General features: G+C 49.4%; 1 protein-coding gene across 1 annotated transcript; it reads right to left on the bottom strand.

Annotated features, from left to right (window-relative positions):
- Positions 1 to 204: 204 nt before the first annotated feature.
- On the bottom strand, positions 205 to 11,327 carry fj (four-jointed box kinase). Its single transcript, XM_037416751.2, has one exon. It carries the CDS (start codon positions 10,723 to 10,725, stop codon positions 9,502 to 9,504), a length of 1,224 nt encoding a protein of 407 aa, XP_037272648.2. The 5' UTR covers positions 10,726 to 11,327; the 3' UTR covers positions 205 to 9,501.
- Between the last annotated feature and the right edge of the window lie 2,780 nt (positions 11,328 to 14,107).

Genomic DNA, 14,107 nt, shown 5'->3' with positions numbered 1-14,107 from the left:
CGTCTGGTTTCAGTAATATTGTTGGGTATCATACGACTTCAGGTGTTGCGGTTTTGGCTTTCTGTCTGTTTATTCTGTGCTGATCGCTCAATGATCAACGAGCTTAATGAAATCAAGTCACCCAATTGTCAACGACGACAGCTAAAACTCCTCGAGTGGGCACGTTGCAAACCGACAAGAGGGAATGAAGATTTCCATGCTCAGTTTGTCTTGTAAAAAATGTTGATTTTATTTTGTTTCTCATATTTACATATAGTTTAGGAAAAGAAAAATCTTCCTTGTTTTTTTTTACAATATTTCGCGGTATAAATTATACAGGACAAATACATACCCTTCAGAACAATGGTTTGTTTCACTGACGTACAGTCATCTCATGCGGATGCGCCCATTTCGACCAAGCACACTCGCGATGCCCAACAAGTACGTAAAGAGGAACAAATGTTCGTGCAAGGACTGAAATACCACGTGACGTAATGTTATGTACAGGGACTAGCACATTTTTTTTTTCTTGCGTGGTGTCAGCCTTTGCATGAACGTATTCGCGGCAACAGGAAAATACGTATATGGGTTCCTTTCAGTCAACGCTGCCCTTCCAACAACGCATTCCGGTAACTCCCAATAGAGGTCTCCACAGTAGCATTCTGAACAAACAAGTCAATCGTTTTACTTCGCATGTCACTTAATTTTAAGCCTACAGGAACCACCAGAAGTACTTCATCCTAATTGCATGCAGAAGCATTGATTTCTACTCTCGTACAACATAAAATGATTTCTGGTATGCACTAATAACGTTATGACGATATATTACTTCGACAGTTCTGTAAGGAACTGCACGCTTACATTACCGCAGTCAAATCTTACTTTTGTACGCGTGAATCAATCGGTGAATCAGCAGAGTGCAGACCACAGGCTTGTAATAGTTTGTTAGACTACTATAAGATGCAATTTGATATCATCTAATACACATAAAGCTTTTCTGTAAACATTCTCTCATTCCTATATAGGCAACAAATACACTGGCTATCAACTGCAACTGCTCTACTCTAATAACATCCAGTTACAGCTGACATACAGCTCAAGGTTCTGAAAGAATGTGTGTAAAAAAACATTTACAATCCCACATTTAGTACATAGAAGTGCTTACAGTTTCTGCTGCAAGGCTCCAAGTAGGCTTTTACTGCCAACCATTGATAAAAGTAACTTCTTTAAATGTTAACCTCAGCGGTTTCTTGTGCTAAACTCACATGATAATGATGTATGCCAATGTCAGGGATTCCCGATTAATTTTGACCACCCATAAAATTTGTTTCAGCGCATCAAGGTAGACAGGAACCTTTTTTTTATCTTTTGATAGACATATGACAGTCCCAGCCCGTATCGAACCCTTCACCTTGAGGTCTGCAGAGAAACTGCGCACACTTGACAACGTCAAGGTCAGCAGAGAAATTGCGCCCAACTGACAACGTCGAGGTCAGCAGAGAAACTGCGCACACTTGACGGATCTCCACTCAGCTGTCATGGCAGATAATCGAGTCACAAATGTTCCACCAAAGACGAAAGAAATACTGGAAGGACAACATCCACGGGGCATAATTTTTCGTCGTCATATTTTAGTTATTCAGCACAAAAAAAGCCGAGTCTGAAACTGAATGCTCGCAACCATTGATCAAAGCTACAAATCCCAGCCGCAATCCCTCAATTACAGTTGCTCCTTAAATCAGTATAGGTAGGTAGATACTACACCTTAATGAGGTCCTGAAGGACTCATCCCTTAGTTTTCCTTTAGGGACCACCGAAAGAATATTGATGCCTTGCGTAACTTGGGCAATGAAATGAATGTGAGCTTTGTATTCTCTTCCGAGGAGCAATTGTGAGAAGTCAATTTGCTATTGCTGCGTAAGATGCACTGGACAAAGCTTCCTGTAATGAGATACTAAAAAGTGGTTCTCGATCAAATTTCTCATGGTTAATGAGCATCGTGGTTTCCTATGTCAATTGGTACAGAAAAAGAAAAAAAAATGCCATCGAAAAATCACCTGTACAAGATTTCTTTAAAACAGGTCATACCATTAATCTTTTTTTTTTTCAAATTTCAGAACAGTAATCCCAGACCTTCAAACGCACAGGTTCTTTTTTTTACACCGTCTTTTTACACTTGTTCACTGCTTCCAAGATTGATGAGTATATTCTAATTTGTACTGTATACGCCATGTCAGTAACAGTAGCAATCAATTTTTCAGCTATGGGCTGAATCTCAATATTTTTCATTAAAAAATTCTAGTATTACAACAAATTTAGAACGGCGGCGTTTGCTTGCCCATTGGGGTACGAACGAGTAATTGAAGCTTGGCCATGTTTTTTTTTTTTTAGTTGTTGTGCCCGCAAGTATTAAAAAAAGACATTTGAAATTCCCCAGCCCTTTCTTTTTCCGTTTTGTCGCACTTCATCATAATTGGAGCAGTGCATCTGCGTAATCTAAATGTTTTATCGTGTTTGCTGCAGCCGTCCGAATTGGCAATCGTCGATTATCTCAACGATAAGATCGCGTTTGTAACTCTACTCCCCTGCAAGATAGAGGTTCGGGGCAGTACAGTAGGTACGCACGAGTAAGGGCGACGACATTATGAATCTTGATGACGCGTACTTAGATTACCACCACGCCTGTTCTCATATGTTATAATGTCGAGAAGCTGGTCACGCATCACACATAGTTACAATAGTTTGTTTTCTGTATACGAGGTCACACTAAAATCAGTTCTTATATTTGTATTCTCCATCACTAGACCTGTCATCAGTCATGTTTCCAGTATGCCTGCTTGCATCGGTTTAGCTGTTAGCCCTTATCTGGCAATGCTAGTAGCACAGCGGTAAAATTTCTCCATCTTCCGAGTTTGAACCCGGCCATTTGAGCCAGTATATGTGATTCTTTTTCGAGAGATCGCCTCGTACTTGAAAGCAACACATCAACTTCCTAATGTTGTAAGGCTCAATACAAAACTTCCCGAGCGAACGCAAACTTGAAACAATTTAATCTCGTTTTCCTGGACAACGTTGCAGCTTGGGTAAACGTATAGCGCATAACGACAGCTGCATTAAAGATACAGCGCTGTCCCGTATCTTCATTATCCATACATTCATACTCCCTGTCCTGCCCAGTTACCCACGAACCAACTTGCTCGAGCCGGAGACCCACTCGGGAACAGAGTAACTCTTTCGCGTCATCGAATCGGGAGTACCGGGAGTCGCACTCGCACGCGTGAAGAACGAACGGGCATCTCTCCGCATTCAGAGTCGCCCCGAGCGACTCAACGGTATGCGAATGAACAAGGTGCACCGCGGATGAAGAAGGAGAGCAGGAACAAGCGCAAAGGAGAGACGAGACGCGAAAGTAACGAAGTGCTACAGCAGCCAAGGCTGTGCGAAGAACGAAACAGGCAAGTTGCGAAGGAGAGGGGGGGGGGGGGGGGGAGCCCGTCGGGCCGACACCGAAACGATTAGCGCCCTGCAAAGGTGCGCTTGCTGCAGGCTTGCTCTTCGAAAGCGATCAAAGAGAAGCGTTTGAACAAATGAAATGGCGGGAGTAGGAAGGTAAGGGGGTGGTCGAGGTGAGGTGAAGGCCTCGCCAGGAACGTACTAAATGAGCCCGGCTCTACGTGGGGTCATGACGTGCTCTTTTTATTTGTTTCGACCACTCCGGGCGGGCCGAGCGGGAGCGGGTGGTGCGGAGACGAGGAATGCGCAAAAGATGCAACGAGGAAAAAAAACGAAGCAAAAGGTATGTAGAGGGTGGGGGGGGAGACAACGAACGGACCTTCGGAAAGAAGAAAGGTTGTTTCGGCGCCAAACAAAGACAGTCAAAATGAGCAACAAATATTCGGAGTGGCATTTGAATTGCTATAGACGGGGCTTTCGCGGTGTTCTTGCGGGTTTCTCGCCAAGAGCGAGCGAGGCCCATTAATTCTACCACTCCCCAAAAACGTCTCAATTTCTGTCGAGTTTGGAGCACGCCTGCCAGGTGATTGAACTGAAAAGCAACAAAAAAAAAAGGCCGCCTGTTATAAAACGGGGAGTCGGGTGTGACAGACACAAACCACATGCCGGTGTGTCGTTAAGTATCAGCAACTAATTAGGAAGCCTAGTTACGAATGGTAACGCAAAGATGTCGCTACGGTCGCTTTTGAAAGAGCACATGGAAGTGAACCTTCAAAAACTAAACTGAATGATCAGGCGGCTGTGAACCTTCTTTCAAAATTCTTGCTTCTAATTTCACCATTTTTGCTGCTGGCTATGAAAATAAAAACGACGCTTCATTTCTGCGCCTGGATCGCAGCACCACTGCATCGCAGTAACGTCAAGGAACTATAACTACCTCTTCAGGGTTTCCTGTGTTTGCAAGCCGTCAAGCCAACGGTCTCATTGAAGATGAGCGATTAGCTGCACTCCAAAAGGTGTTGTCTACTTGATGGCGTTACTGCGAGTAGGAGTGAAACTTTTCAAGACTGCCGTCTCCACATCAGTCCTTTCTTTCTACATCGCATCTCGAGTATTTATCCTCGCCTCAATGTAACAGTAAACGAGCTTACTTTCCCAGAGGCGTAATTTACCCGGCAGCTAACTGTAATGATGCTCGTTGGCATCACCCAAGAGCGCTTATAAAGCACATACAGCTAGGGCTACTGTCCGGTCGGTAATCCACAAAGTCGCACGCACGGCGCGTTCTCTTTCACTCTTTCGGAGGCTGTAAAGATGACAATCGCGCTATACTGCGGTTGTTTACGACCCGGCGATGCTTTCGTCGAGCCGGCCACTGCGGACGGTTGCAGTTTTTACGACCGTCGAGCGAGGCTCTTCCGCATCCGAAGCCGCGCGAGCTTGTTAGGGAAGGCGCACTCTTAACTAAACGTAGCCATGGCTAAGGGTTGCTGTCTCCTTAATGGGCACCTCGCAATCCCCCGTGAGGTATGTATGATGCCAGCGTATTGCATGTTTACAAAGGAAACGCACTTGGAAGTGCCCGAAGACGGACGAGCAGCGATATTGTCTGCAGTGTCTGCCATCAGTCTGTAGTCCTTAGCTGTGTCCTCAATTTGTTCTCCGTTTTTTTCGGTCTAGGAATCGAACTAAGCAGGTATACCGGCATCCTCAAAACTGCATGACCTTTGCGAATATGGCTTGTGAACAAATTTGCAGCTTACTACTTTGGTTCGCCAGTTTTTTCTTGCTTTTTTTTTCCTGGTTAAAACTCTCGAACCACTTTTTCACTGGCGACCTGGTCAGAATAGTCTCAACAGTCAGGCATGACAAATGACAATAAAGGCAGCGCGAGCTCCAATGCTGAGTAAATGACAACGCGACGTTTTCAGTTCCCTAACTTATTGAGAACCCTCAGATGCTTTTAAGTTTACGAGTTTTCGTAGAAATGTTGCGCTGTGTTGTCTGCACCAAATAAAAATGTTCCAGCAAAACGTTTACCCGGTTGTTTAGTCTATAATCAAATTTGTGGACATGCCTTAGATATTCTGAACACATGAAAGAAGCTGTCTTTACCGCTGTCTGAAGTTACCTATATATTTTCTTATGGCATGTGAGGCACTAACGACCACATAGTAGCAACAAACCAAGCATTTTAGTTTGTTGTCCGAAAAACGAATAATAATTTACTGAAGGTCTCGTAATGCATCGAAACAATGAGCTAACCTAACGAAAGTTTGACGCCCCTTTACGCTCCTTAACATGGTTACCGTAAAATGTAAACTTTCTTGGAATGAATGTACTGTCAGTGGCAGCCCTCTTTTTTAATAAACAAAAATTCGTTCCGTTATTGCTACCATTATGTAAGTGGTCCTGCTTTTCGATTCTCAGTGATTACTAAGAAATGTTTAGCACCAGCACTCAAGCGAACACAAAAGAGACGCAGATCTGGAGAGGAAACAATTTTTCTACGAGATATAATTTCGAAACCTTTATATTTTCCTTCTTTCTGGATGAAACACACCTTTATCACGAAGTTTTGCCCTTCACTGGACAACGCTTCGAGTCACTGTGATTTTGATATGAATGGCAATGCAAGGCCGGCTCCCATTTTACTTTAACTGACATATTCCTGTACCGAGGCAATCCAAAACTCAAGTTCTTGTTGTATTCGTTTAAGGCAGCTTTTCACACCCCCAAGAAAATTCACGACTCAAAACGAATGCTGGTGGAATGTTTCATTCATGGAAAAACTTCAGACTGGAAGACAACGACCAAGAGTGTCCAGCACACTTCCATCAAACTGTTAGATTCCGCAGGTGACCAGTCAGAGAACCTAAGCACTTGTAATGGAAAGTTTTTCGGTCCTTGCATGAATCACCAACCAAATTTTAAGGCACAATGATTCGTCGGCATGACCCCATGACGTAACCAATGGCTTTACCACACGCCCCTCAAGCATCTGTCGCTAAGTCCATGTGCGTGCAAAGAATTCGCCACGCAGGACGGTGCTTTACGACCGTAAATCATACTCGCTCATAGAAGGGCTTTTTTTCCAAATTACAAACCTAGCAAATATCATACCAAAGAAAAGAACAACGTGAAACGTGGGTCAGCATTATTGTAACTCAATAAGCGCAGCTTTGGGGAACTGTAGTTGTGCCATAACGATTCGGCTGGTATTCGCGCCTCCATCAGAGCCGTGGGAAGGCCCGAAAAAATCACTCTCAATACAGCTTTTATCTTTCTTTTTTTTTCGGAATGCACCAATATGACTTGCTGGACCCCTCTGAGGTATTTGCAATTTCTGCAGAACAATTATTTGTGTGACTCCTAGGATTACCTTTCACCTAAGTTAGCATCACTAATAATTTATTCTAAACTGTCTTGACCTTAGAGAGAAACGCCGAAAAGAAGAACACGAAGAACATCTGTAAAATACTTTTGCACCAGCTGCTACAACCCGCCTGCAATATGCTCAACTTGGCCGGAATCCCTACGTGAAATCCTTTTCATACGATATCTTCGAGCCATGACTAGCCGAATCCCGCGGCTCTTCCGCGCATGTCAGCGCCCCTCGAACACGAAGCACCCCGGAGTCTCGAGGCAACATCGCAGAACGGGACTGAACAGCGCACGCGGCATCCAGCGTTGATTGCGTGCGTGTTAAGCGCCAAGTCGTGACCGACGTGGCACAACGGTAGCAACGTCGTGTGCGAGTGCCTATTGGCGGGGAGGGCGCCCGATGGAAGTCGGGGTGGATTGTGTTGAAGGGAACGAGGAGGGGTGCGAGTGGCGCGCCACGGTCAAACACTGGTAATTGATAACGAGACGCGGGTCACGACACCGCGCGCGTGCACAAGACCGTTGCAAGTGCCAGGGGTGAACGTCGTGAGCGACCTGTTTGGGCTGTTCGTTCCGAAGGGGTGCCGCTTCCCCCGTACAGGAGAGTACGTTCAAGCAAGCGCGGACGGCTGGGGTGAGGGGAGGGGGTGATCGCCATGAAATCCTCATTAAGGGGCGGGCTGGCCGACACCCCCCGTTCTTCCTCGGCTCTCTTGCAGACGGGACGATTTCCCAGGAGTCAACCTCCTCAGCCGTCGTCTCCTTCCTTGTTCGGGCTGCTCGTCGCTGCATTTTTTCGGTGGTGCTACAGCGTTAAAGAACTCGCTACTAGGAACGTCGGAGACACGAAACAAGGAAGGAAAAGCGCCAGAATAAAGTAAGGGGGCGAAGAAGAAAGGTGCGTACTGAATAGGGGCGTGCGCGCTGGTTCACGACTCCTCGCATCGCCCCTCATATCTTGCGCTCCATGCGATTGTGCTCGTTAGCCTTTAACCGCGAGCTCGCGGCGTGCGTGTAGACATTTCAGCGCCGTGCTAAAGGTGGGGAGGATCTCTACGGGGCCTTTCGATAGTGATCTCTCTTTGAGGGTAACCTAGCCTGCCACTTGTGAGCGTGCCGGCGATGGTCCACTCATTGCTCGTCACGAGCTCTTACGGAGTAACACGGTTTCCTTAAGATGTGCACGCTGATTGAGCTATTGACCCGAGGGGTGAGAACAGTTTAGGCATTCGTGAGCTGGCTTGACTTATCTATTTGCGGAGATGGTAGGCGCGCTGATACATCTGTGATACGAGCGTGCGAGTATCGTGACAGAGCTTCAATCACTTTTCAATTCATTCTGTTTAAGTGACTATAACCGTTTTCAGTCGAAACACCTGGTTGATGGTGAGGCGTCGGCATTACTTAGTAATGCCTTCACACTGCCTTCGTGTGAAGGCATTACTTTCTAAAAAATTAGGCATTCCGTTTGTGGTACGTTTCGGCACATTACTTTGAAACAACAAACTAAGAGGGAAGCACGCAAAAAAAAGAGGAATAGGTGATCATGTAATCGAGGATTTCTTAAGTACAAAAACCTTTGTCCAGTGCGTTTGAACTAGGAGTCGTAATAGCACGAATGATTCTGACTTTTTAGAAACATCTATATGCGCCGTCTTAATTCCTAAACAATGCGCAAGAGTCTCGTTTTGCAACGAGAAAGACATTAGTTTGGAGCTTTCGTGGCCTTTTCGGCCCTTTGTTGCATTGGTAACAGATCACATGGTGATCTGGCATACCAATTACCTGAAGATACCTATACTTTCAAGCATTCAGCACCAAATCCTCAGCATAGTAATAGCAAAAGACCACTATTTTCATGCTTCATTGACATTTCATCTCTTGAACTCGCGACAACATAGCATTCAACTTTGTGAGAACGCCACGTTAAGCATAAAATCTTGCTCATGTGCAACAGTGATGCCCACGATGGCGGTCGATCTGCTGCGAAGATTCGCTAAGAAATTTTGGTTACGCTATCAGATTCCTCTACTGTGGAGACCAAGAGGTGTGTGCCGACTTTCATCAAGGTACTATTGAACTAGCAGCCGCTTTCCGCTTAGCGAAAGCACCCGACTATTATGGACTGCTCAGTCTTTTTCCAGCAGCAAACTCTATACCATTGATGCCTGTTAGTCGTGGCTGGCACACGAAAAATGTAAAAAACACTTCATAAACTACCTAACAAATACATATCCAAGTTCTCAAACGCTACAGCCCATAGAGCACATTCGAAGTTTGCAGCTTACTAGGGTAGATACGTATAAACAAATGTTTGGTCTACAGCTGCAGTGACGGTCATGTAGTCTCAATCAATTCATTCGGCTCGCCGTCAGCACAGCCCCAGCTACGTACAAAAGAGAACTGTTCCTAATTTCCCACGCCTCGCCACGCTAATCGCGTATACGTCATACTAACGAGGAAGTCAGAACAGACCTTGACTATCCATGCGCTGTCTGGGCCGAGACGCCTCTTTGGAGACCGCTCACACAGCGCAAGCAACACCTTGCCGGGCAACATGCAAAACATTCACTCCGGCATCACGTTGCGTACGTATCACAAGAGCAAACATGTGTTGCCGCACGTAACAACTCACCCCCTGCGAGTCGTCCAACAACGTACGACTGTCCTCTACGTGGAAGGAGTTCACCGTAGAACGTGGCCGTACTTATCCATGCACCTGCGTATCTGCGTGTTCACTTGGGCCAGTCGTTTGTTAAGGATCTTGACACTGCGCTCTGGAAGGAAGGGCAAGTAATTATCCATGCCGGGATCACTGCTGTTAAAAGCACTGTACAGTCTTCGGCCGACGTCCCTGTCACGGACAAGTCTGGCCACGGCGTCAGCCGTGCCTTTCCTGAAGACACAAAGAGAGTCCAGCAGGGACCGATGGAACACTTCGTACTTGTCCAGCAGTCTGTAGCCGTGCACGAGCCCGGACTCGTTGTCCAGGAACACTAGAAGACCTGTGGTCTTTTGCCGAACCAGGTTGTGCGCGGGGGCGTTCATCATGTCCGGATTCCACTGCAGGTTGAACATGTTGTTCACGATGCGGTCAAGGTTTGCGGTGAGGTAGTCGAAGACGATCAGGTCCGACCACTGGACCAAATCACGTATCTCTTTCTGCGTCTTGTTAGCGACGTCGGGCGGATGCAGCCGTCGAGTAGCGGGTGACCGGAACTCTAGCGGAATGAACGTGGGCACCAAATCATCCACGAATTTGGTCAGCACCACAGGTCTGTCCGAACGCCACTGGGCCAACTCGAGGCTGGACCTCACGGGATCCCAGCTCCGGCCGGCGGCTCGGGTCAGTAGCGCGGGCGGCAGATTCCGAATGCCCAACTCCCGGGACAAGTAGAACGAGAACAGTTCGCCCTGAATCTGGTCGTTGTTTTGCCGGTAGCGGGCGCAGCTGAGCACACCGGAGTCGAACACGATCAGTCTGTTCTGCATGCGGCCGCATCCTTCATACACGGCCCGGACGGTCGATCTCCTTGCGGTGGCCCGCCACCGAGACACGTCCTCATCGCTGCCCAGAGAGCCCGCGGCGACCAGTCGCTCCACGGGTCCCGCCCAGAAAATTCCTCGCACCGTGCCCTTCTCGGTGCGGCGAGGCAGCAGCGACAGGTCCGATCTGTTGAACGCACGGGAAGCTGCGGCGGCGCTCCCCGTCGGCGGCCGAGGGGCGCCGCTGGAAGACGCATTGCCTGGCCGCTCATGCTGCGAGCCGGCCTCCGCCTTGCTGCTGCTGTTGTTTCCGCTGCGAGCCAGCTCCCTCAAAGGGAGCAGCAGGCCGACGGTCATGCCGAGGCAAAAGGCGAGGCCCGCAGTGGCCAGCCAAGTCCTCCGCCAACGCATGGCTGCATCCATGGGTCTCCGCTGCCGAAGAAGAAGTGTCCGCGCTCGCTCTACAGCAAACAGATTGCGGACCGGGGAAACCGACTGCCTAAATGACGATGTTCGCCTAGCATGGCAGCACGTGCTCTTGTCGATCACCAGTAACAACGTAAGTCGGAGAGCATCCCCGAGATGGCCGAAGGAGCACAATCCAACCCCTAACGTCGGGGATCACGTCAACGACGACGACACTGCACCACCGACGAATCACAAGCCGCCGAGGCACAGCACTGGTGGACGCTCCGTATCGCACGACGATGTGTGGCAACGATGCCCGGGGCTGGTCGACTCGGCAGCGCGTAGGTAGTCGAGGCTGGCGCGTCGTGCCACCGCCGCCGGGATGACATGTCTTCCGGGCACTATCCGCCTCCAAGTCACACGGCTGACTGACGGCCCACACTGGGTGTGGGGGCGCCTTTATACCTAGGCCCTCAGCTGAAGTGGAGCGACCGCCACCGCCGCCGCCGCATCGACAGTGACTGACCGTACACCACCACTGCGCGGAGGGGTAAGGCACACGTCGGGGGAAACCGCGTGGTGAGTAGTGCGTACGATGCTGCCTACTCGCGGGCGCTGCGCAGCCAGCTCTGCACGCTCTCGCAGCGCGGCCGGCTAGCCACGCCGGCAAGGGGGTCTGGGGAGAGGATAAGCGCGCGGTTGGAAAGCGTTCGCTGGCCGGCCGGCAAGTTCTTTAGCCGGCAGCGCCCTTGCGCGAGGAAGAAAAGGGGGAGTTTGGTGTTAGGGCTTGTCTCACGCAACGAGTCTCCTCCCTCCGCGGGGGGAGTTGTATACGTCATTCAGAAGGGAGATCCGATGAGGAAGAGGTTGGGGGGAACACATTGGGAGAGGGTGTCACTTGGCCGGTGCTGGTATTCTCTCTTCCAGCTGGTGCTTTATTATTGCTGGTAGGGGGTACACTGCGGGGAGAGAGCGTTAACCGAAGGGAGGTATGGCTGCGCCTCGGTGCTAGTGAATGTGGAGGAACGAGGCAACTGATGAGAGAGGAGGTTTTTCCGATGGTTCGCAACGGATGCCGTCGGTTCTGGGCGCGGGCGAGCACACGCGGCGGCGATGCCTCTTCGGCATACTGCTCTGTTACTTTTTCTTTACTCTCCTTTTCTTTGTCTGCTTCCTTTTGCGCCGCGTCTCGTTGTCCTCCCGGAGGACGCAGCTACACTTCGGCGACCGACGGGCAGCGGGGAGCTGTAGCCCCGCGGAGTCACGCCCTTGCACAAGCGACCGACGAATGCGTTCTAGGTGTCGTCCATCTCATTCCTTCCTCTTATGTAGATATGTTGGCGCATCCAGTTCATTTTGTATATGAGAGGAGAAAGAGAACATTCGTGGAGAGAGCGACCAAGGAAAGAGGTTGGATGTGTGTATGTATGTTTGTGGACGGGCTTACCGCTGTTTCCACGTGCTTGGAAGCACGAATGTAAAGGAGAACGGCGCGATATGAACATTCCTTTCACGCATCGCCGCTGCCTCGGAAGAGGCAGGTGGGGCGGGGACAGAGAATGGAGGGACAGAAAGTTGGCTTGGGGGCTTCAAACCGAGTGCTCCTTCAAGCCGGGAGGTAAGGGAAGGGGTAACGATTGGGGGGGGGGGGGGGTGGTCACTTGGAAAGAGGGCTGCGAGCGGTATTCCATCACCCTAGTGGTCTCAGTTGCGGCCAGCAAGTGTTTACCGATTGCCATCGCCCGACGGGCAGCTGCGCACCGGCTACCTCTCAGACCGCATCGATGGCACAAACCTCGCGCGAGTGCCTTGTGGTGCGCCGAACAATGGAGCGAAGTCCTCTGTCAAAAAGGAACTGCGTACACTGGGAGCATCGGCTTCGTGGTGTCCTATCACCTCCCTCCTGGGAGAATCCAACCGTGTGACGGCGCGTTCTTGTCGCAATTCCGAGAAGGACGAAAGGAGAACATTGCGGGAGGGCATTATCAGCCACCCACTTCGTGCCGCCCCGCATTCGCACCTGAGCAATCCTTGGTCGTATGCGTGGACCACACACTCTACCCTTCTTCCTTTCTCAGGAACCTCCTCCGCCTCGTGTCTTTAGCGACGTCTTTCTCGCTTTCCACGTCTTTCTTTTCCCCTCAATTCTGGTCTCTCCTGCTGCAACAAACGGATCTAAACTTTCCGCGGTTCCTGGTTTCGTTAAGCTTACCGGGCCGATTTGCACCACCAGAGCATCCTTCGCACCTGCAAGACTCATGAGCTGACTTTTGACTGCTCTATGCCTATCGCGGTTGGCTCTCTGGTCTTTCTTTGTGTTTGTTGTTTATCGACCGTTTCCGGCCCATGAAGAAAGGTCAAGCGCCGACAACGAAAAAGTGCGACAGCGACGGTTGCTCTGCGACCTCGTTAATGTCCGGTACACCACGCCTGTACATCCAATTTTTTTTTCTCGCCCGTTTATGTGGTGCATACGTGTTCTTTATATCTGCCTTTATTCTCGTAAGGGGACCCCGCTCTGGCAATTTTCCACCGGATTCGTTTGTTATCTTTATCCTCGACCCGGAGAAAACATATTACGAGGGAGAGAACACAGCTAGAGAGTACCTTCTTCAAGATCACCCCCCAGCCCCATATACCCCCCAATCTTCATGAAAGAGGCATTACCGGTGTGTGGAACGCCATTTTTCCCCTTTCTGGAACACGCCGCAACGTACGAGCCAGCAAAAGGAGCTCTACGTCGATTCCATATTAGGGGCGTCTACTCGCGAAGCCTTCACCCTCTTACTCTCTAAGACAAGTATTATAGCTGTTCGTATATAAATATACATAAGGGAAGAAATTCGGGCAGCGCATCGAATTGGCACGATTTATCGGCGTGCGCAAGGCAGCGAAGTCTTCTCCTGTCCTTCCCCGGATGCCGGCCGATAGTTGCCAGAGACGAATGGCCTCGCGCGAAAGCCCAAGCATGCCATGCGACGGAACGCCATTTTGTGCCCAAAGAATCTCGAGGTGGTGGCGCTCATTGAAACGACCCTAAATGAGCTTCTCTAAGTACGCACCATGTGTCCTTCCAACGCACCGACGGCACTCTCTAGGTACCATAGAGATTAAAGAAAAAGAGGGAAGAGAGGAGTAAAAAGTTGCTCCCCTCTCCTAGCAGTTGCGGCAGTACAAAAAGGAGGTCGGAAAGATATAGCAGGAGATATAATCGTGCGGTGCGGTATTGGAAGGCTGCAACCTCTCCACCTCCCACGTCTTCTGCCGCCCCGCTTAGTTGACTTGGATACAGAAACGTTTTACGTTTGCAGAATGTCTTGTATATGGCGCCCGCAATGGGCTTGTTTCCACAGCAAGAAGCAGGGAGCCAGACTGATATTTTGTACTACGCACTTGG

The sequence above is a fragment of the Rhipicephalus microplus genome, chromosome 8, assembly GCF_043290135.1.
Source record: "Rhipicephalus microplus isolate Deutch F79 chromosome 8, USDA_Rmic, whole genome shotgun sequence".
Lineage (NCBI taxonomy): Eukaryota > Metazoa > Arthropoda > Arachnida > Ixodida > Ixodidae > Rhipicephalus > Rhipicephalus microplus.
The sequence above is the reverse complement of the archived record's forward strand: the minus strand, read 5'-3'. Positions and strand labels throughout refer to the sequence as shown.